This window comes from Centruroides sculpturatus, unplaced genomic scaffold (assembly GCF_000671375.1).
Source record: "Centruroides sculpturatus isolate CEXI.00-Female unplaced genomic scaffold, Cexi_2.0 scaffold2091, whole genome shotgun sequence".
NCBI classification, from domain to species: domain Eukaryota; kingdom Metazoa; phylum Arthropoda; class Arachnida; order Scorpiones; family Buthidae; genus Centruroides; species Centruroides sculpturatus.
This window is the reverse complement of record NW_019386649.1, coordinates 29,371-54,918: the sequence shown is the minus strand read 5'-3', so window position 1 is coordinate 54,918 and position 25,548 is coordinate 29,371. Positions and strand designations below refer to the sequence as shown.

The 25,548-nt window shown below is 31.1% G+C and overlaps 1 protein-coding gene across 1 annotated transcript in view; it reads left to right on the top strand.

The window, feature by feature from the left end:
- LOC111615487 (ras-related protein Rab-23-like) overlaps positions 1-14,106 on the top strand; it is a 34,897-nt gene extending 20,791 nt beyond the window's left edge. Inside the window, exons 3-7 of the mRNA XM_023356892.1 lie at positions 4,124-4,200; positions 4,379-4,458; positions 4,535-4,617; positions 4,702-4,788; positions 13,024-14,106. Coding sequence (XP_023212660.1) covers positions 4,124-4,200; positions 4,379-4,458; positions 4,535-4,617; positions 4,702-4,788; positions 13,024-13,163 — 467 coding nt within the window. The 3' untranslated portion in view covers positions 13,164-14,106. The remainder of the gene's footprint in view (positions 1-4,123; positions 4,201-4,378; positions 4,459-4,534; positions 4,618-4,701; positions 4,789-13,023) is intronic.
- The last annotated feature ends 11,442 nt before the right edge of the window (positions 14,107-25,548 follow it).

Below are 25,548 nucleotides of genomic sequence, written 5' to 3'. Positions count from 1 at the left end.
TTGGTATCAATTTCTTTTGGAGGCAGGTGAGCAAACAATAAGTCATAATGAAATGCAATATTCTAAATAGAAATGAAGCATGGAAAACAGGATATGTGGCATGGCTAATATTTTCATGTAAATGAGAGTGCGTATGTGATCACATTGGAGAGTATACTGGATTATTGAGGGCCAAGAGTCTACTGTAAAACTTTCCCTATCATTTCATAAATAAACTGTGAGCTGTAACATAATACAGTTTTATTTATTTAAAAATGAGTAGGCATAATATTGTTACATTTAAACAATGAAACTTTATGGATTACTACTACTATGTTAGTTTTCTTTTATTTGTAACAAATATTTTCTCAGTAAATGAATCTGTTAATTATTGTTCTAAAAAAGAGAAAAAGGTTGAGTGACTCAATGTTATTTTTATGGCTTTGTTTATGCAGGAAACACAATGCCTTTGTTTTTAATTTGTTAATCAGTGGACAATCATATCAGCACAAATTCAAAAACATAAGAAAACATTTTCATTAGTTAATCAAGTCAGTTCCAATTTTGAAAACAATACATGTACAGCTAAAACCACAATGCAGAACACTTCCACACATACAAGATCATGTTGAATTTTATGATTATTTCAAAAGGTATGAAAAGAAAGGATATTTCCACTGATGTTAAAATGACGATTTCCTAGAAGTTAATAAAATAGACATATTTATGGAGTATGGAATCCCACTATTTACTTTATCGACCATCATAAAAAAATCAGGACCAAATTTTGAAACTGTTTGAAGAAAATAATATGAAAATAAAAAATCATTCAAATGTACTGTACATATATTGGTGTTGAAAATGCATTGGCCTTTGTGATTCAAACAAGTAAGTGAAATCATTCTGGTAAGAGAGAGGTCATGGACAAAAAAAAAAGCTTGAAAAGAAAAATTTTAAGTTTTGAATTTTTTTCCTGTTAATTAATTGGCATAAATCTCCTAAGTAAACTTTCAGTTTATTCTTCTAACCCTGAAAACTTTTATTTTTTGACTGAAAATATTGTCTTTTCTTGTATGCTACAAGAAAAGACAATATTTATACAGAAAAAAATCTCTGATGAAGCTAACAATGTCGATGAATCACAAACAAAAGATTAGATTAAAAGTGTTTGGCCAAACCTAATTGGAGGATATATGAAAAAGGTCGTCTTTACTTCTGATGAAATGGGTCATCAAACTACTGCCCAGTAGCATATTAAAATTTCACAGAGAGAAATGTATAGATGTAATCTGCTCTTTCTAAAGTTACCAACACCTGTTTGTGCAAATATGAATGGCAGCAAGAAAAAAAAAAGATGTTGATTATCAGAAAAATAACAAACCACAATATTTTCAAAACAAACATTTTCTGTCAATTATTGAAGTAACAAAAAAGTTAGGATGACTTATAAATTATTATGTGACCGTAGGGTCGGTGTCTCCTTGACACTGCGTCAGGATGTGACACCACTGAATCTCGCAGGATTTGGAAATCACGACTTTACGTCACGCGAGCGGTTGGATTTGGAGTAGAGGTGAGGAGAGAGACGAGGAAGTGGATTTCATATTAACTAACAATAACAATTTTAATTATAACAAAAGAAAATACAGATATACTCGATATCAAGCATGACTAATGTTCCCCTTAATTATTACTAGCCCGTTTGAGAGAGAGAGTTTACAAACGAAACGTGTTGATAAATACCTTGTAACTGAGTCGAAGATCTGTTATAAGATGACTGGATAAACTGTTGATGGAATGTTCGAGGTTCAATGAAATTGTTCTGGATATTGTTCGGTAACAAGAACACTGTGATGTGGAGGCACTGAGGTGTGGATATGTGTCAGATATCCTTAGAGGCACGGTCTTTTTCACAGTATTAATTCTTGAGGAGGCAACTTGGGAGGACAACTTCTGAGGACCACTCTTGAATTCTTGGGTTCCTTCTGGGTTTTTTCCATGAGGTCAGGAGGTTGCTGTCTGGTATTGGACCTAGCGTCGAATACCAGAATTTTATCGAATGTTCTGGGTGACGCATTAATGACTAAATGGATCCTCCTCAACAAGGAACCAAATCCATGGGAAATAATTTTTATGGATTTTAGCCTAACTTGATAAAACGATCAAAGTTAGATGATGGAATTCTAAAATAATTAAAATTTAAAATAACACTTTATTGTGAGTCTGTTTGTCCCTCACAATTCAAAAAGATTTGAAGTTGTGGGATTTCAAATTGGTACACAGTTTAAAAATTATTCTCCTAGTAAACCAGTGGATCAAGCCAGTGGATCAAGGAATCATTCAAAGATTTTGCTCATAAAAGTTATAAAAGACTTAGAAAAACACACAAGATCCTGACAGTTAGTTCTTGAAGTGATTCCAGTATTAAAAAAGAGCCTAGAATAACATTTTTTTTGCCAAATTTGTAATTGCTGGATTCATTTGAAACTTTCAAAAGACAACATTCTCCTTTCAGAATGGATTCAAGAACACAATACTACAAATGTCATGGATGGTAATTTCAGATATCTGTTGTTGACAAATTCAGTGATGATGATGTGAACACATCAGACTTGTTGACTGATGTAGAAATTGTAAAAGACATTAAGAATTCACAAATGAAGACTGATCAAGTTGATGACAATGAAGAAAATGAAATGCAGATTGAAGAACCATCTCCTTCAATTAATGAAGCTTTTGCTACAATTTGGGTTTTGTTTCTATTTCAAAAGTGAAGAAAACAATGAAAATGAATTGTGAAAAATTGAAAAACTACATAATAAATTGTATGCACATTTAAAAAAAAAAAAGAATTATTTTTAAATTTCTGATTGAAAGTAAACATTATTTTTTTATACAGTAAAAATGACATGCTTGTAACAAGTTTGTTTTGTTACATTGTACTTGCATGCCATTTTTATTCAACAAAACAAATTCGTTACAGCAATGGTCTACTTATAACAAAATATTGCTGTAATGTCAGTCTTTTGAATTTTGTTATAGGCATGGTCACTGTGTATGAAATTATTTTTATTTTACATGATAATGAATCCTCATGTTGCAAAAATATTTCAGCTTTACCTTTAGTTCTTCAAAAGAAGTTTGGTGGAAGCAACAGAACAATATCCAGTTTCTGCTTTAAGAACATATTGGAAGAAATTAGTTCAGAATAATTTAATTTGATTATGAAATATATTAAAATAAAGAAAATTGTTAACTCATTTTAATTAAACAATTTTAATAATATATTTAGCCGAAATTCTGGTGAATCGGAGAATGCAAAGAACAGGAAACATGGAGAAAGAAATAGAAAAATTAAAATCAAAAATATGGTATCAGGTATATTAAATAAAATAAAAAATTATTTTCTGTGAAACTCTGTAGCATTATCTGTAAAGCCAGTATAATAAGTCCTGATATTAGAAGATACGTACTCGTAGATGAAAATTTATATTTTAAAATTGTTAACTCTTTATCCAGAGAAATAAAAGATAAATAAAAAGTTTGTGAATGCAAAAGACAAATAATAATAATGCCAGATCATTTCTTACTAATAGGCATTAATGATTTTACCAAATAGCTATAATCTATTTCTACTGTTTCAAAATGAATATTCTACCAAATAATTATTTGTTGATGATAAAATAAATGAATCCTATCTACGTGCATACTGATTTTAATGATTTAATATAACAACATGACAAGGATATAGCCAATAAAAGTTTTATTAAATGTTAAAGAATGTTAAATTTAGATAAGACTGATGAAATATTTTTCATAAATAAGAGCAGTTTAAAAACTTTATTTTGGAATGACTGCTATTTTAGAGAGATTTTTTTTAGCAATCTGTTTATGGGTTTTGATTATAGATCTACAGTAGGACAATTGAGTGGTATGGGACGGGCATGGGAAAAATCTTACACTTAAATGTTTAAATCATTTAGTTATTTGATTTTATGATATTCATGGATAGTTTTTAAATTTCTTCTAATATACTTTACCAATAAAATCTATGGCATTTTAATTACAATATAATAAAAGTGAATAATTTGTTTGAAGGAAGTATCAGATGGTGAGTAATGATTTTTAATTTTATAATTTACAGGAGCACAAGCATGTGTTTTAGTATTTTCAACTGTTGATAGAGACTCTTTTAAAGCTGTAGAATCTTGGAAAAGAAAGGTTTGTGTTCTTGTATACTAGAAAACAACTACAATTATTTAAAATTGTATGCAATTTGTACAATTATCATCACAAAATATTGAAATGACTAAAAATATTTTATAAACAAGTTTCAAATGTAGTTTTCTGTTTATAATTTTTGAATATTAAAAAATAATATATGAAATTATTTTTTCAGGTTGAAAATGAATGTGGACAAATTATCATGGTGCTTGTTCAAAATAAAATTGATTTAATAGATCAAGCAGTGATAAGCAAGTAAGAATTAACCAAAATTATATAATTAGCTTTTTACCTACAAATAATAAATATTTTTATCCAATAAATGTAATAGAGAAGAAGCTGAAGAATTAGCAAAACGATTAAGAATCCGATTCTATAGGGCATCTGTTAAAGATGATCTTAATGTTAGCGAAGGTAAGAATTTTATTAGTAATAATAAATTGAAGTTTTGTATTATGTTTAGAATTATAATTATTCTAATGTTAATTTATTAAATAGTATTCAGATATCTGGTTGAAGAATACTTAAAACAATTAAATGAACCTATTGAAGAAATGGTAATTAGAAATCCTTCAGGTCAAACAAGTAAGTAAACATATTAATAAACAAATGTACTGCATATTTTTTTCTATAATATATAAATTTAAATGCTCTTTAATGCAATAAAAAAATTTTGAAAAATTTTATTTTATATTAGCCTTTTCTTTATTAATTGTTATTTTACTTTGAACTTTCTTATTCTGTAAAATTAATAGCTATGATAAACTTTGATATATTTGCCTAAGTGTTATACGTAAAACTAAATTTCAATAATTTTTTCACGAGGTGGCACGGTGGTTAGGGCGAATGTTGACTCTCAGATCAATTATGTGTGAAAAATGCAACTACAAACTATTAGAAAGTGACATTTTAACTTGTTCCCAGTGTTTAAACTCAATGCATTTTGATTGCTATGGTGTAGTTTGTTCAAATTTTTTAAAGTCCAAGGGAAATTGGAAATGCTTAAGATGCAAGACAGGAAAATGTCAAAAGGATAAAGTGCTTTGGCAGAAAACTTGGTGGAAATAACAGACAAAAACAACTTGGGTGAGTCTAACAATTCTAACTTGAACCTAGAAAATGCGAAATGCTCAAATCTTTTGGCAGTCAAAGATGATAAAACATCTCTCTCCAATGACACTTAGCCTTATTGTACAAGAGAGTTTTGATAAAATATTTAAAGAATTGAAGACAATATACGAAAAGGTGGAAAACACTAATAAAACAAACAGTGAAATAAAAAAATCTATTGTTTTCCTTTTGCATAGTTTCGATAATTTAGTGGCAAGAATAACAATCCTAGAAAATAATACTAGTACTTTTCGAGGAAATATCTCTGATTTGAACCAAGAAATTGCTAATATAAAATCGGAACTACTAATTTCTCAGAATAAAATAAAAAAATTTGGAGCAAATATCATATAATTCTATGTTAGAAATTATAGGAATACCTGTTCTTCAAAAAGAAGACCTAATTGACATAACCAATAAAATAATTATGCAAGTGGATAATAACTTTGACAATAATTCAGTTATAAATGTCTATCAAGTTAATCAGGTCTGAAAAATCAAAATGTGGCAAATCAACACACCCTATAATTGTAAAATTCATGAACACCACTACAAAGCAGAAAATTATTAACATTATCAAGGAAAAGAAATTGCACATTATGACAAACAATTGTGGTATAGTAAATGAAGAATACAATATTTACATAAATGAACACTTATCACTTTATAATAGAAACCTTTTTTTACAGAACTAGACTATTGAAAAAGCAAAGAAAAATTATAAGGACTTGGGTTAGCAGTGGTAATGTATGCATAAAAAAGATATTAATTCTTCACCAATCCACATACAATCTTTGCAACATTGTCAGCTTATACCCATGATGGAAGAACTTCTAGAACATAACAAGATAACAGATTTTACAAAGAAAGAGCTGTACATTTTTTACTGCAATGTCAGAAAGCTTAAACAATAAATATTTAGAAATTATGAACATTATACAAGAATATAATTGTAATTTCGGCATACTAGCACTGACTGAAACCCGGACAAATGAAAGAACCATATTTTGACGAGTATAAGTCGCTGTCAAGTATAAGATGCACCCCTATCTTGAGACAGAAAATTTAGAAAAAACCTTTTTTAATGGGAGATTGCATTTTATTCATTTTTTTATTCAAGAATATGACAGATGGGTGAATCGATACCTTTATAAAACTGAAATAATTGTCACTTCTTAATGTAAACTCAGAGGTCACGCGATGACAGTCGACCGAACATGGCAGCGATGACTGGTGTGTCACTATTCTAATAATCTAGGTACTCTAGCCATTCGGTTGAGGACCATGTGCTTAACGGATCACTGCACAGGTTGGTCCCTAGAGTGGACCACTACTGTAGATAATTTCACTGTAAAAATGGTTACCTGTCGAATATAAGACGCACCATGATTTTGAGTCCCAAAAAGTAGTAAAAAAAATGTGACTTATACTCGTCAAAATACGGTAACTCTCCACTAAAGATGCATGATTATCATAGAGAGAAAATTGAAAGATCACAAAGCAAACTTGACAGTATCATCCTATACATCAACAAAAATCAAGAATTAATACGAAATTTAACTTTTACAGAAAACTATTGGGTTGTTCAGTAAGTAATTTCGTTTTTTTCCATGGAAAAAAAACAATGTTTTTATAATAAATAAATATTTTATTGAAAAATATATTGACAATTTTGGTCAAATACCTGTTGTCATTGTTTCTGGTAGTAGCATGGTTTCACATTCATAAAAGTTTTGATTGTTGCTTACAAAAAACTGATCCAAGTGATTTTTGACATTGTCATTCTAAGTAAATGTCTTACATTTAAAAAAAATATGTATAGACCGGAACAAGTAATAATCTGAGTGTGCTCGATGTGGCAAATATGGTTGGTGTGATAGCACGTCCCATCTAAGTTATAACAGTTTCTGACGAGTTACCAAACTTGTGTGAAATTTGATATTATCATGGTAAAACACTATACCTGTTTTGTTGATCAATTCTGGCCGCCTTTTCTGTTTGATGATATTACTCGATTTGTTTACTCGATGGCAGTACACTTTCGAATCAATTGTTAAATTGTCTGGTAAAAGCTCCAAAAACAAATTCCTTAAAATCCCACCAAAGAGAGCATCTCTCTTTAAGAACATGTGGAACCCATATATCAAGCTTTGAAACGAAACCAATTTGTTTCAAGTAATCATAAACAGTTCAATTTGACAAATTTAATCTCTTAGTGATTTCACGTGTTGTTATTCAACAGTTTGCTTCAATCAGTACCTTTATTTTGTTTTCATTGGCTTCAACTGGCCATCCAGAACATGATGCATCTTCAATATTGAAATTGCCAGAACGAAATTTTGTAAACCAGTTTTGGCACTGTCGTTCTGTCAATACATCTTTTCCATACACGTCACACAATTTTTTTCTCGCTTGAACAGCATTCTTATCTTTTCGGTAATAAAAGAGCAAGATATGCCAAAAATGCTGCTTTCGATCTTCCATATTTGATGGGACACAAAAAATAAACAATTGCAGAAAATCAAACAAAATTTATAAATAAGCTTTAAAATGTTAGCTGTCAAAATATATAATGATAATACGGTTTAGAACGAAAATGGCGGGAAAAATATGTGTGGGGGCCGAGGGGGAGAGAAATTAAAAAATCTTGATGAACGATAATATGTAATATGTATCGTCATCGTCTCCCTTGCCGTTTGGATTGCCGAGCGGTAACAATCAACGACATGTGGAAGCAGTTGAGTCAGAGATAGATGCTTCGTTTACAAACAACACAACCGTTTATTAAACACGAAAGAAGCTTACAAGATGTCCATGATCTTGGAAGTTCTGCGGCGGCTGCGGCCTCTGGGTCTTCCTCTCCTTTCCAAGATAGTCCCATTTTGAAGTAGTGTCCCTTGTTCGCGAATGAACCATTTCATCACGTCTCGATGACTCCGGGACAATGCGGTCAACTTCCGTTGATGGAAAGATGTCGATCCGAGGTCGGGAGATGGAGACGAAGATGGGTGCGAGACACACACACAACAATAGATCCGTCACTTGGAACTTTCAGGAGAAGAAGCTGTCGCGTCCTCGAATTTCTGGGGTTTTATCTGTTTTCTCTCAGATTCCCCTTTTCTGATTGGTCTCTCCTCATCACCTGATGACAATTCGAAACCTTTCGGGGCGCGGGAGAGGTCAAAATTGAAGTTTAATTCGATCTTCCAACAGGAAATGGTCGACGGACTTACATTCTTCTATTGTTTAAAAATTAGCGTCGCGTTTTCATAAAATAAAAATCTATCTCTAACTACTATATTATTTTCTTTAAAACAATTATTTTAACGCGAATTTTAGTAAGGGTTCGGACCTGTCCAGAGCCTCACATATGACTGATCCATCTAGTGGTTAAAAAAAAACTGAAATTACTTTCCAAACAACCCAATATATAGATATTTTAACAATAACCTTTAATAAATATATGTTGCTGACTCTATACTGTTCTCCAGCAGCAAATTCCAATAGGCTTTTTGACCTTTAAAACAGTGATCTTATATAAGACCAATAGCAAATATAGAAATCATAAATTGTTAATTATTGGAGATTTTAATATTGATTCGCTCAAAGATTTGATCAGTACCAGTGAATTAACTAACTTTTGCTTAACAGAAAATCTTACAATTTTAGCGTACTTATCACAGCCCACTCACTTCAATCAAACTCACTTGTTACTAGACATAGGGCTAACTAATGTAAGTGAAGTTAGATTTTTGATCTACTAATACTTAATTTCAGACTATCTTCCTTTACTCGTCTTTATTCCTGATAAAGATAGTGAAAGGAGGTAAAAGAACTATAAAACGATGCAAAATTAATAACTTATCAATTGAACTATTACAGGGTACTCTTTTTTTCCTTTTTCTCTTGGAATTATTATTATACAGGTGGCCTTTCAGTGCATGAACTTGCATATTATCTGATGTCTATGCTATTAATATTTACTGACAAATACCTTCCAGAAAAACATTTTGAAATAAATAATACATGTAAAAATAAAACTTAAAGAAAATTATAACCAATGAAACTCTCAAGAAAATTAAATTAAAAAAATCCTATTCAAAGAATTAAAAAAGAAATTACCTTCAGAACAATGAATTAACATAGAATTAGAAAACAAAAATTTGTCTAAACAAATAAGAATCTGCATTCATAAAGCTATTAAGACAACCTTTTTAGTAATACCAACTCTCCAGAAGACTTTTGGAAAAATATAAAAAAATTGCCTCTTAAGCTCGCTAAGAGCCAAGCACAAGCCACAACCAGTATCTATAAAAAATTCCCTGTTAATATATAACTAAACAGAAGGACAATATTAAAATAAAATCATTGCTGGTTAACAGAAATCTACAAGAAAACGAGGAAACTATAACTGAAACTTTTGCAGAACATCTGAACTGCGCATGGAACAGGGAAGCTACAGCAAGACTGAATCAATTCGTCTAAGAGAATACTAAATTCTTTTGTATTTGGAAGAAACAACTGCAAATAAAAACTGAAGTGTATTACACTATAATGAACTTAGATAATTTAAATATGTACATAATCAAAGCAATTGCAGATATCATTGTACACCTTTATCCTTTCTGATTAACAAATCCTTTGAAAAGGGGAACATCTCCAAATAAATTAAATTATAATATAGTCATACTGAAATATAAAAATAAAGGGTCAAAAAGTGACATAAAAAATTACCATTCAATTATCATCATCCTTGTGCTGGTAAAAATAGAGAAACTCTTTTATAAAAAACTGTGGAAATATATTGCCGATTTAAACATGATTCATAGTCATCAATATGTTACAAACAAAACTTCTTCACAATAGACACTTTATTACATTTCAAACAGGAAGTTACGGAAAAATTAGACAAATTTAGATTAGTTATAGCCTTTTACACCTATCTAAAGCTTTTGACAGTGTGGATATCCGGATTCTTGGAAAAAACTATTTAACACTGGTCTCTACAATGGTTAATGTTGTATTTATTAATTAAACTGAAGATACCAAGTAAAAGTAAATAATGCATATTCAAATGTCTTCTTACCTAAAACCGGAATCCCTCAAGGATCAATATTAGCACTGTTACTCTTCAATATTTACTTGAATAACCTATTTGAAGTGATACCAAAAGTTAATGCTATAGCACATGCACATGATATTGTTTTAATACATTCTAATAATAACCTCCAGCCTGCGCAACACAAATTAAATAACATCCTTTAACTGACTACATGAGCTCAAATATGTTAAAACTAAATGCAAATAAAACAAAATATCTCTGCTTTGTAAATAAAAATAAAATTGTTGATATGAAATAACTAGAAATTGAAAGAAATGAAAAGAAGATAGAAAGACTGCATAAAATATCTTGTCGTTTTGATAGACACATCAAAAATTTATCTAAGACTGTTGCTAAGTTTACTAGCATAATTAGGAAAATACAGTACTTTCTGAATATAAATACTATAATACAGCTATGTCACACCTGTATAGAACCGAAAATTCAATACGACATAATTATGGGGAACTACATCTGATTATATCACAAGTATAACAAAATCATCTAATGAGAGCCATTTTTAAATTAAACTACTATAAATCAATCTCCTGTTGTTATCAAAAGGAAAAATTGACAAGATAAAAACATTATATGCAAAACAAACTATACTTTTCTATTTTAAATTTATAAAGCTTAAAACAAATAACAGTCATCTTTTTAAATACAGGTATACCTCACCTTACGTCAGTAATTGGTTCCAGGAGAGGCGACTTAAGTTGAATTTACTTGTCACTAGGCTAAACCACAAATAACCATTCCCAGTTCAGTATTTTATTTATAAATGCAAGAAAAAAAGTAATCTAAATTTACGAATACTGTACATACAGTACATACATGTAAATGTACTGTACATGTTTACAATTTCGTGATGTTTACAGTACATCGCGGACTCTTCATTTGTGAATGTGGTTTCTCTAAGACATTATAAAATGAGATGATTTTGTAAGATTAAATAACAAATACAGTTATTAAAATTATTTTGCGATAGTAGAAAATAAACTAATTGATGTGAAATTTACCAATACCGAGTGGCATTGACAATGACGCCAAATGGTAGATATTGGAACTACCGTGGTAAACGCCGATAATGACCACTTAAAATTGCTAAATAAGATGATAACACAGAAACACAGATGTTTTCATGTTTCGTTCTCTACGATTTAAGATGATTATATTAACATTTGCTGTAAATGTACATATTTTAATATGATTTTATGTGCTTTTAACGCTTTTCTAGTGATATTAAGACTTCAATATTTGTGGTGGACGGATGTAAAGTCGAATAAAATGACTTAAACTTGATATTTATTTTTCCATATACTTTTTTGACAAATAATATATAATTGGGGTATATCTACCTGTATTATAGAAAATCATCACAGGAAGAAAAATTACTCTTTTGTCATTCAATCCTACTGATGTTTAGATCTAACATTAAGCAGGCAAACACGAACAGTAACAAAAAAGAACTTTATTAGAAAAGGTTAGAACTGTCACAGACATCCTCGGGCAACACCCGGACAAAATCCAACGAACTTTCGCGCCTTTTCTTTTCTGACGTTGCCAGCCACTCTTGTTGGCAAGTGTTGCCAGACAGAGTTCAGGATCTCTGGCGCTGGCGGCCACACTCTAATCGTCAAAATTATAACTTCTTAAAACCCTGTACAAAACTTTCAATAGGACTAACCGTTCCAGCTTTCCAAATGATAAAATACTGGAACTTGTTACATAAAGATTTTCAAGAGATAATTGACAAGAAGAAATTTAAATCAAACATTAAAAAACCCCCTCAGCCAGATCTTCAAAGTAGAAATATTTTAACCAGTAAATCAACATATCTGCATTATTGCATTAAAACACAAAAATGAATTTATCTTTTTTGTTTTTCCCCCCCTCTGTTGTTTGTTTATTTTGTATTTTTTCTGGCAATTGAAAAAGGCCAATGGCTATAGTGTCTTTTGAGATTACGAATAAAATCTTTAATCTTTATAGTTTCTAGTCCTTTTTTCTTTTTAGGATTTTATTCTATTATAGTTATGTATTTTTTGGCTGTTAATCTGGACTTATCATACCACAATTTCTTAACTGAATTTTTCTCCTTTTATTTTTAGTAACTTTAAATTCCGATATGTACATTTCGGATATTTTACATATTGGAGTTACTAAAAAATAAAAGGAGAAAAATCAAGTTAAGAAATTGTGGTATGATAAGTCCAGATTAACAGCCGAAAAATACATAACTATAAAAGGATAAAAGCTAATAAATTATTACAAGGATTATTATTATTGTGTAAGTCTATAGTTTGATTATCTTTAAAAAATAATAAATAAAAATTATTATTTTATTTAATTGATTGGAGAAAATACTTGAATGCTCAATTATTCAGTTAAAATCAGTTTACGAGAAAACTGAATTGTATTAGACTTTTATATTGTTCAAACTGTTGTCAATGCTTTTTGAGGTAATCAACACAAAAATATGGTGTAATATTTTATATAAGTGCTATGTAATTCAAGATAAATTGTATAAAATGTGTACTTAAGATATTTTTTAAAAATTATATTTATTAAATGAAACTTATAACACTTCATATAATTTATATTTGTAGATGCATTCAGCATTGCACCAAAGAATGGTCAAGATAATAAGAACATTCAGAACTCAAATAACGGAACAATATCTCTTCACAAACCCAAACGAGTAAAAAGCAGTAAAAAATCAATGATGAAATCGTGTCGATTACTTTAATATCAGCACTATAGAATTAAATGGTAAAATGTGCCTTGATTTTAACACTACCCTAACTCTACACGTGTGCCTGGCAGTCCAGCCATTGTCGTTTATTATCAAATTATAATTTCTTAATTCACACCACTAAGATTATATCTCTTAATGAAACAGCATTTTTGTAAATTTGACAGTCTAATGAAGTAATACATTTCTATGAAAATTGACACAAAATTAAGTGACATTCTAATATAAAATTAGAAGAAGAAAAATTATTTAAGTTAAACTTATTTAAAAGCATTGAATTCCAAGTTCATAGAGAGAAGTTTTAATTTTTTTAGGGAGTATTGTTTTAATATCAGTTTTTCTAATTATGCTTTTGTCTTACAATTTGACAGTGAAACTCTTAAGATAATTTTGCCTAAAAGTTGCATTTAGAACATTTGTGTATAAAACATTTTTAAAATGATGTATCTTCCATTAAAAAATATACAAATTGGATCATCTTAAGTAAAACACAAAATGTTAATTTTATAAATATATCCTATTTGGTTTATAAGGAGAATAAATTTTTTAATGATCTTGTTGATCGGAATTTAACCTATATAATAATATATAGCATCATGCAAAAATTCTTTAAATTATTATTTTTAATAATTAATTCAACATATTTATTGGCCTGCTTTAAAAAAGTTTTAATGTAAAAGAACAAATTAGTGGCATGCTATTTTATATATCAGAATTTTAGGAATCACGCTATTTATATTCATGTTACTTTTTAATGACAATTTGAATCTCCAGAGAGGGGATGAAGAGAGGAGCACAATTTGGTCCTTTGTGGTGTATTTATTAAACACATTTTTGTAACTGAAGTAACGTTACTTTTGTTAAATAACCTTCCATTGTATAAAATTTATATTTTGTATTTGCCTGATTAATAACAATGCACAATGTCAAAATAGATTTAAATGTTTATTNCTGATTTCGTTCAGTGAATCAGTAGATACGCGAGCTGTTCAGAATTCAAAGTCTTTATTCATTAATAACGCAGCTGTAGAAAGACACTTCTTGTTTACAACTTATAACACTTCATATAATTTATATTTGTAGATGCATTCAGCATTGCACCAAAGAATGGTCAAGATAATAAGAACATTCAGAACTCAAATAACGGAACAATATCTCTTCACAAACCCAAACGAGTAAAAAGCAGTAAAAAATCAATGATGAAATCGTGTCGATTACTTTAATATCAGCACTATAGAATTAAATGGTAAAATGTGCCTTGATTTTAACACTACCCTAACTCTACACGTGTGCCTGGCAGTCCAGCCATTGTCGTTTATTATCAAATTATAATTTCTTAATTCACACCACTAAGATTATATCTCTTAATGAAACAGCATTTTTGTAAATTTGACAGTCTAATGAAGTAATACATTTCTATGAAAATTGACACAAAATTAAGTGACATTCTAATATAAAATTAGAAGAAGAAAAATTATTTAAGTTAAACTTATTTAAAAGCATTGAATTCCAAGTTCATAGAGAGAAGTTTTAATTTTTTTAGGGAGTATTGTTTTAATATCAGTTTTTCTAATTATGCTTTTGTCTTACAATTTGACAGTGAAACTCTTAAGATAATTTTGCCTAAAAGTTGCATTTAGAACATTTGTGTATAAAACATTTTTAAAATGATGTATCTTCCATTAAAAAATATACAAATTGGATCATCTTAAGTAAAACACAAAATGTTAATTTTATAAATATATCCTATTTGGTTTATAAGGAGAATAAATTTTTTAATGATCTTGTTGATCGGAATTTAACCTATATAATAATATATAGCATCANACGATTAAGAATCCGATTCTATAGGGCATCTGTTAAAGATGATCTTAATGTTAGCGAAGGTAAGAATTTTATTAGTAATAATAAATTGAAGTTTTGTATTATGTTTAGAATTATAATTATTCTAATGTTAATTTATTAAATAGTATTCAGATATCTGGTTGAAGAATACTTAAAACAATTAAATGAACCTATTGAAGAAATGGTAATTAGAAATCCTTCAGGTCAAACAAGTAAGTAAACATATTAATAAACAAATGTACTGCATATTTTTTTCTATAATATATAAATTTAAATGCTCTTTAATGCAATAAAAAAATTTTGAAAAATTTTATTTTATATTAGCCTTTTCTTTATTAATTGTTATTTTACTTTGAACTTTCTTATTCTGTAAAATTAATAGCTATGATAAACTTTGATATATTTGCCTAAGTGTTATATGTAAAACTAAATTTCAATAATTTTTTCACGAGGTGGTACGGTGGTTAGGGCGAATGCTGACTCTCAGATCAATTATGTGTGAAAAATGCAACTTACAAACTATTAGAAAGTGACATTTTAACTTGTTCCCAGTGTTTAAACTCAATGCATTTTGATTGCTATGGTGTAGTTTGTTCAAATTTTTTAAAGTCCAAGGGAAATTGGAAATGCTTAAGATGCAAGACAGGAAAATGTCAAAAGGATAAAGTGCTTTGGCAGAAAACTTGGTGGAAATAACAGACAAAAACAACTTGGGTGAGTCTAACAATTCTAACTTGAACCTAGAAAATGCGAAATGCTCAAATCTTTTGGCAGTCAAAGATGATAAAACATCTCTCTCCAATGACACTTAGCCTTATTGTACAAGAGAGTTTTGATAAAATATTTAAAGAATTGAAGACAATATACGAAAAGGTGGAAAACACTAATAAAACAAACAGTGAAATAAAAAAATCTATTGTTTTCCTTTTGCATAGTTTCGATAATTTAGTGGCAAGAATAACAATCCTAGAAAATAATACTAGTACTTTTCGAGGAAATATCTCTGATTTGAACCAAGAAATTGCTAATATAAAATCGGAACTACTAATTTCTCAGAATAAAATAAAAAAATTTGGAGCAAATATCATATAATTCTATGTTAGAAATCATAGGAATACCTGTTCTTCAAAAAGAAGACCTAATTGACATAACCAATAAAATAATTATGCAAGTGGATAATAACTTTGACAATAATTCAGTTATAAATGTCTATCAAGTTAATCAGGTCTGAAAAATCAAAATGTGGCAAATCAACACACCCTATAATTGTAAAATTCATGAACACCACTACAAAGCAGAAAATTATTAACATTATCAAGGAAAAGAAATTGCACATTATGACAAACAATTGTGGTATAGTAAATGAAGAATACAATATTTACATAAATGAACACTTATCACTTTATAATAGAAACCTTTTTTTACAGAACTAGACTATTGAAAAAGCAAAGAAAAATTATAAGGACTTGGGTTAGCAGTGGTAATGTATGCATAAAAAAGATATTAATTCTTCACCAATCCACATACAATCTTTGCAACATTGTCAGCTTATACCCATGATGGAAGAACTTCTAGAACATAACAAGATAACAGATTTTACAAAGAAAGAGCTGTACATTTTTTACTGCAATGTCAGAAAGCTTAAACAATAAATATTTAGAAATTATGAACATTATACAAGAATATAATTGTAATTTCGGCATACTAGCACTGACTGAAACCCGGACAAATGAAAGAACCATATTTTGACGAGTATAAGTCGCTGTCAAGTATAAGATGCACCCCTATCTTGAGACAGAAAATTTAGAAAAAACCTTTTTTAATGGGAGATTGCATTTTATTCGTTTTTTTATTCAAGAATATGACAGATGGGTGAATCGATACCTTTATTAAACTGAAATAATTGTCATTTCTTAATGTAAACTCAGAGGTCACGCGATGACAGTCGACCGAACATGGCAGCGATGACTGGTGTGTCACTATTCTAATAATCTAGGTACTCTAGCCATTCGGTTGAGGACCATGTGCTTAACGGATCACTGCACAGGTTGGTCCCTAGAGTGGACCACTACTGTAGATAATTTCACTGTAAAAATGGTTACCTGTCGAATATAAGACGCACCATGATTTTGAGTCCCAAAAAGTAGTAAAAAAAATGTGACTTATACTCGTCAAAATACGGTAACTCTCCACTAAAGATGCATGATTATCATAGAGAGAAAATTGAAAGATCACAAAGCAAACTTGACAGTATCATCCTATACATCAACAAAAATCAAGAATTAATACCAAATTTAACTTTTACAGAAAACTATTGGGTTGTTCAGTAAGTAATTTCGTTTTTTTCCATGGAAAAAAAACAATATTTNAATTTGTGAAAATTGCTGCTGATGAAAAATAAAAAAAATTGAAGATAATTGAATTTTTAATGTTCTTTTACTCTAAAATATCTTCTAGATCAAAAGAATAGATAAGTTTTATTACTTAACAATAGTTTTTCATTAATCTTTATTATCATCGTCTACAGACTAACAACATATTTTTGATATAACAGTAACTGATTTTTAAGTTTTCATGTACTTAACAAAAAAATTTGTTCATGTATCCTGTTTTTCTTTTAGAAAAAAATTAACTTCATAGTATATTTTGAATATAAGAAATAAAATATCCTAGATATGGATGGAAATAAAAAGAAAAAACCCATTAAGATTGGCGAGAGAAAGAAACCTAAGAAACTAGATAGGTTGGAGTTTATGATTTCTCTGCAAAACAAGGATACTTGTACAGAAGATGCTGCCAATTTGGAAATTAACTTGGAATCGTCTTCGCAAGATATGTGGAAAACTTTAACAGAAATTACTCGAGATGGGGATTTTAAGGATAAATTGAAGGATGCCGTCAAAAATATTCTGATCGACCATTTAACTCGCCAGTCCAAACTTATCCCCCACACTAAACAGGATTATCTGAAGGAATACTCCTGCATATTCTCAAAAAGAATTGAAAATTCTGATGAGTTCGTGATTCCGTCCGAAAATAAATTAACCATTAAAGATATTTCATCGAATGTTTCAGTTTTAGGTAGAAAATCTCACTCAAGAAAAGGCAGATTAAGGAAATTCTTCCGTAAATTTAGAATTAAAAAATACAAAAACGAGAAGAGACGTTCAAAATATTCGGATGTGAACATTACAAAACTCAACAATATAGAATGTGATACTGACTTGAAAGAAAACTTAATAAATTTCATACGAGACGAAATTTCGTTTGACAACGATTTGAAATACTTTAGATCAGATCCAAAACTGTTGCAAGTAGAATCATCTGCGGTTTCACAAAGACCGTGTTCTGAAAACTTGAACAATGAGCAAATCTTTCTGTTGGCAAAATCAGATGATGACGACTTGTGCATTAAGCAGTCCGATGCATTTGTAAGAGATGAGTTTGACCAATTAACTATTGATTCTTCGAGAAAGACGACTGAAATAAATGTAAAAACTATTTCTGACGAAATATCAAACAGAGATGTTCTGATTTCGTTCAGTGAATCAGTAGATACGCGAGCTGTTCAGAATTCAAAGTCTTTATTCATTAATAACGCAGCTGTAGAAAGACACTTCTTGTTTACAATATACCCTACTATAGAATTTCTTTCTCACGTACCTTTCACTACCTATTTTAGACCACTAGAAAATGCAGATATTCTGGAAACTCCAGAAAACGGACAAAGCATTATATCGAGAACGGAATCTAAACCCCGTTTACTGAGCATTAATCATTTAAATATTACCAAACCGCGGATTATGTGTAATAAAAAGCACTGGAATATTTCGAGTAAAAAGAATTTCGTAATAATACCAACGGCCCCGAAATATCCCGAGTGGGTGACAGAAGAAACGATTCAATATTTTCGTTGTTACGATATATTTTCAGTTAACGCTACGGAATCTTGCCAGAAAGAATTTACGGTCGTCGAAGAAGGGGAAGAGTTGCAAAATTCTCTCGCTTGTGCCTGGTACGAAAGCGTTTCTACTGCAGAAACGCGAAAGACAGTGGATGCCAATGGGATCGACAGGAACCAATGTTTAGGATTCAGAACGAGACGAGAAAAGCGTGACGTTCCCGAGAAGGTAAAAGTTAATTTAAATAACGAAAGAGTTACGGAGAAGAAGGTTAAAGGCGTTGATGGTAGACATAAATACATCAAAGGCGGAAGATATCGGGCCAAACCGGCAACCGATGTATTATTGTCCAAAGAGGAACAAAAATTTCTAAGAGCTTGTCCTTCACGCAAAGAAGTAAGCTGGAACGATGACACCATCAAATCCCATAGAAATTTAGACAAAAATGAAAACACAACGCATTTCTTCGGAACGCCGTTGGGAAAATGTGGCAATTTCCAGCCGGAAACCTGCAAAGTTACTTCCTGTTCCGAGGTAGAAAGGGATAGATTTTGCTCCTCTCGGAAGATCGCTAGAGACTGCTCCAATAAGAACGATCGCGACGTTTCTTCCGTAAACCCTTGAATTTACTAAACAGGAATTAAAATAGGAAAATGTAATGTATTGGATATTGCATCTAAAGGCAATATCCAATACATTTGCAGCATAAATTTGATGAAGTACTTAATTGATGTATTAAAATAAAAGCAGTGATTTGGCGCCGTGGGTCGTTGTCCTTTCACTATATTGGCTAGAGAGCACATTGGTACTTTTCCTTGTAAATACTGTAGTCTAACGGTGAACATCATACATAGTGTTTGCTCAATAACTTAAAACTAATATTTTGAAAACGAGATTGTTGAAGATGATCAACAATATATATAATTTTTTATTCGATCGAATACGTATTCCTTTGATCATTTTAAATTATAAAATTTGAATCAAAATACAAATACAGTATAGGTCTATAGAGGTGCAGTCACGTGATATAACGTCATCGCTCCGCCCACCAAAACAATCGTCCGCCATATTTGACGTTACCTCGGTCGTTCGTTTATTATGCCCCCACCAGTGGGCGAGTGGTCTCCGTTGCCGCTCATAGCGGTGACCAGACCCTAAACACTGGGACCCACCAGTGGGCGAGTGGTCTCCGTTGCCGCTCATAGCGGTGACCAGACCCTAAACACTGGGAGGTTCGGTCGTGGGTTCGCGCCGCGATCGGACAGGCTGGCTGCTTGCAGTTTTCCGGGTTTTCTCCTTGCCAATAACGACTGAATAGGAGGCCAGTTCCCCATAAAAGTCCTCCCGGAAGGCATTATTTCTCGCGCGCGCGTATAGGCCGTTCGGATACGGCTGGCTAATCGGTCGCATAACGATCATAACCAAATGTCTGTCGGAGAAAGAGCCTATATGAGCTAAAATCTCCATATCTACATCTGAGAAGAAGAAGTTCGTTTATTATGTCAACGTGGAAGAAAAGCATTTTACTTGGCTATGCAGCCGATTTAAAAAAAAAATAATAATAATTCTTTTATCGGATGGGATCCATACGAAATGAAACCGACGGATTTTTCATCCAACGATTTAACCACGTGGCCCACTATAGAACACGGAGACATAGTAAATTATTTAGTTTTAACAACTAACACTGTCACACAGGATCAGATGAAGGCATACAAATCACTCGATGCTCATAATTATTTGACAAGCGGATTTATTCATCGTGAAATTTTATCAAGAGCCGTTCGTAATGATTTAATTTTGCTTGCAGGAAAGGTATATTTTCATGTGAGACCTTCCATTACTCATAACATAAAACTGCGTTGTGAAAAGATGAATTTAATTTTATATTTAGTCACATTTTAAGTTGATCAAGTTGTATTTATAATTACCATCAAATATTTTCTTTTGTCTCCATGGTTTTGTGTTGTGCGAGTCTAACAACCTATTATTAAGATTAAATTAATTAGCCTAATAAACCCTCCAATTTATTATAGCCACATTTATCGTATCAGCGACTGACTGGGGCAAAATAGACTAAATTTTTACAAAAAAATAGCCTTTAATTAACCACAATCAAATTTTTGTTATTGTTATTAAATATATACAGTATATGTATTTAATAATAATACAGACAGCCCTTAAATTTAATAAAAATATCATAAAATATAAGTATTTACTGCACTCTTAATTTAAGTAATTATCTTAATGAAGTAAGTAATACAATTTAATGAAATCATAATTGAGATGATTGTTCGATTATACTGCATTTTTATATTTAACGTTATCGTCTCAACATATCCGTATTAAAGTAATCGTAACAAAAAAACTTGTACTCGGTAAAATGTCAAATGTCTTTTTTCATCAAATATAAAGTCGTATCTTTTACAAATTGGTTATTGTAATAAATACAGTATCGATATCTTCAGAGAACTTTAATATGCTCAAATTTATTCATAACTTCCGTATTATTGATAAATTTTAAAAATTACTTTGATACCGCTATGAAACTAATAGGTTTGTATGTTTTAACAACTTTCAATATGCTACGCCTATAATGGCCTAAAAATGGCGCCTAAGTCAGCCTGGATTCTGGTTGCCAGTAAGATGTAGGATAACGTTACAGCCTTATTTTATAACGTAACTTTAAAACGAAGAACTTGTAAAAGCCGCCTTATCTTTAAATGTATTTGAAGACGAGTGTCGTCTAGCAATATTTATGTATGTATATATATGTAATGATCACCACGAAATCAGAATTTGCGAATGCAACTAGAATTCTGGTGTATCTTAGGCTGCGTGTATGCACATACGAAAAGAGGGGAAAACAGGCGAAAGATAACTTTCTGGAGCAGAATTCACACTCGCGATGCAGTTTACGCAGGAGGAGGAAAGGAAGTTCTATGAACGAGAAATGCGCCACTTTCTCTTGTCCTCGAAGGTTCAATCTGTTGAACTTAGTATTTTCTCTCCTAACTTGGGGCATGCTAATCGGAAGCTTCTCTTCCCAGCAACGACAACAGTAAAATGGCGACGATGGAGCAGGCCGATAATCTGTCGCACGTGAAGAAAATAACCTGAGAATCGGCAAAAAACACGGATACCATAAATAAAAGGAATTTTCTATATTCTTCATTACGTTCCGTAGCCATGGAAATGTGACGGTACCTATGGACTTTTCCTTCCCGCTTTTGCACAAACGCAACAAGAGGGGAAACGAAGAGAATACTGCTGTAGACACACAACCTCGGTTTGCTTGGTTTTCCATCAACTTTCTCGCGCAGGCATAAACCCAGCCTAATTAGACTAAGCTCAAACTAGTCGTTCGACGTGACGTCGGGTGAGATTTTGGTAGTCGCACGACTTTTTACCATCACGTGGCTTATGATATCACTTGCATGTAGTTCTAAAGAATCAATAAACATTTTTATAGCCCTTTATAAACTGTTACTTGCAAGAATTTGTTTACAAAAATGTCAAAATCAGCAATTACAATGTGTCGCTTATAGCCTGCTGCCGCCTCTGTGTTTTCTCTTGATAAAGAATTGATAAGCGTTATATATATAAGAATATCAATCATTTCATTCATTATCACTACATATATAAGTTACTGAAACTACGTCAGACATGTTTAGTACATATGTAAAATTTCACCAGCAATTATTTATTGTGACATCGTCACAATGCCGGCCTGCCAATTTTGAGTCATTTAATTTAAAATACATGCTCTCCATCTGAAATTAGAAGTGGCTTGCTCCGGTACATCATGCTTTTCCTTTAACAATAAAGTCGTGCGAGCCATCTATTAACTGCTTTCGGGGAAAGTTTTTAATTGAAAAAACGTGACTTCCGGTTTGCATCGGAAGTTCATATATAGTTAATTGTATCTGGTCTCGGATTTCATCTAGCTCCGTTCTCGAGATTAAGACAGACGAACGGACGATAGTGGGACTTTATAGGTGTACTATTTTTTTATATTCTAACCCCGTGAAGTCAAGGGTCGACGCGAACTAACGGATTGGAATGTTTAGAATGTCAATGGAAAAAATCCAGCTTTGACTCTGACTCTGGTAGACGTGACAAAATTTGGAAATTCTGTAAATGTAATATTCCTTCGAAAGCAGTGACGTGCCGTGACATTTGATGATAGGGAAGCTGTGTTTCTGTAAGAAGCCGACTTTCAGGGGCAATCAGTTAACTGCGCGTCGGTGATGAATGGTCTAGGGCAGGGGTGGCCAACTTTTGTATACATATGACCCACTTTTTATCTTAAAAAATGTGTCGCGATCGACTTGTTGTCGTAGGCATAGTCTAAGTGGCGAGGGGGAGGTGTGAAATACATACTATGTTTATACATTGTTCACCCCTATCCATCTAGTAACGTCGACTCCAGGTCACGTGACACGGTTTGTAAGCGTCCTCCTCCATTGTGTTACTCCGCGATGTAAACAGGGTTAATTAATAGAGGTAGATAATTCGGGGTCGGAATCGTTTCATACCGAGTGTCCAGATATTTCTGGTAAAAACTATTAATGTGTTTTTCATTTTGTACTTATATTAATACGGTTTTTCATGGAATAGCGAGCTCTTGATTTGGATTTGAACTAAGTGAAAATGTTTTNCAACAAAGATGTACTGTATCATCCATGGAAAAATGGAAAGAATACTTTTAGTTTGTTATTACATATAGTAAGAAATTATATAATATTTTTTAATTTTCTGGTATGTCCAGAGTGAATAGCGATTAAACTTAAAAAAATAAGTCTGTGAAGCAGATCTTCAAATAACATACGAGCTCAGATTAAACATTTTTATAAATTAAAATTAGATGAAGAGAAAAGAAAACCATTCTCACAAACTTTACATGTTATGTAAACTAAACCTTCAGAAGTATTTGCAAGAGATAATAACTTCCTTTATTTAGGAACTTTCTTATGCATATAAACTAAATTTAGTTATTTTTATAGCGAATTAAATAAATATATTTATAAAAATTTATTACACAGTAGAAAAAAATAGAAATATCTACTTCAACTTTATTTTTTCTGTTATTTTACAATAAAATGATTATTAAGCAACAATTATTCATTAGTACTGTAGTATGTTACATTACCCTCAATTATTATGACTGTTTGTTTGTTTTAGTTAATTGAGCCACTGATGGACCCAATTATTATGAAATATAATTTAAATGACTGAAAGTTTTAATTTCAATTACTACATTTTATTTTACATTTTAAAGTGTGTTTTTAGTTCACAAACAATATTATAACATTTATTCTCTTTAGTAAATTTGTTATATTAATGTTTCTGTTATTCTGTTTAATAAGTCACGTAACGTTGTTATACAACTTGTCAGAAAACTAAAACTTCACCACAAACAGTCTATAGGTTAGTACTGATCTGAGAACCATGTTTTAATGTAATTTAAACAAGGTTAATTAAAACCATTTGAATAATGCATACTTCAAACATTTTAGAATAAGTGTTAATAAACCATTACTTATATTAACTCTTAAATTATCCCTCTCTTGGATCTATCAGATGGAAAACGAAACAATCTTATACCTTTGGCTGTCGAATTTTTACAATTCGGTGCTGAATAACAAACCATTAAAATATATATATATATAACAAGAAATCTAACTAATTGAGATCGAAAGAAACAATCAGCTTCGCTCTAGAAACATCGTACACATAACCTGAAAAGAATCCAAAATGGTAACTGCCGCGATGCATAACGGTATCTTGTCTAGACCTTATGTTAATAGACTTTGCAGCCATGTGTTCCTGCAGATAAAAGCTTATACAAGGATAATCTCGTTCGTGGTGACAAGTGCAAAGTTCACCTGTCCACGTCCGTCAGATACAGTACAAGGTTCGACACTTCTAAACCTAACAAGGGCAGGGATCGCTTCTTTCTTTCCGGATCCACCTCAATTCTATCGTGATGCGACAATATCGCACGATGTCGTAGTAATAATTAATAGTATAAAAATTATTTTAAAATCTCATAACAGATGGCGCCACCACACAAGTTTTAATTAGGCGCTGGAGACAGTAAACAAATAGTCCGACTCCGACAAATTTGAAATGTGCGGCTTTGATTCCTACCTTTACCTTTTTTCAGAATGTTACACATTGATTAAATTAGCCCACCAGTGGCCGAGTGGTGAAACCACTAAACACTGGTAGTCAGTTCCAGTGGCGTGCCGTGACATTTGATGATAGGGAAGCTGTGTTTCTATAAGAAACCGACTTCCAGGGCAATCAGTTAATTCTTTCTTTAAATGTATTTTTAATAGATTATTTATCCGACGTACTTAATAAATAAACAAGTTCAATATAATTACCTCTGTTATTAGATCCAATATATTCCATATGCCCTCTAAATGCCAATTCTCGCTTTGATAAAAACATATAACATCTATTTATTTAGATATAATATATTTATTAACCGTAACTATCTCGTTACAATTTTCAATATTTATTTTATATTACAGGGCTGTCCAACTGGCGGCCCACCAAATAATTTTTACGGCCCCCGAGTACATTTTACTATGAATAAATTTATGTTACTAAATTATTATTAT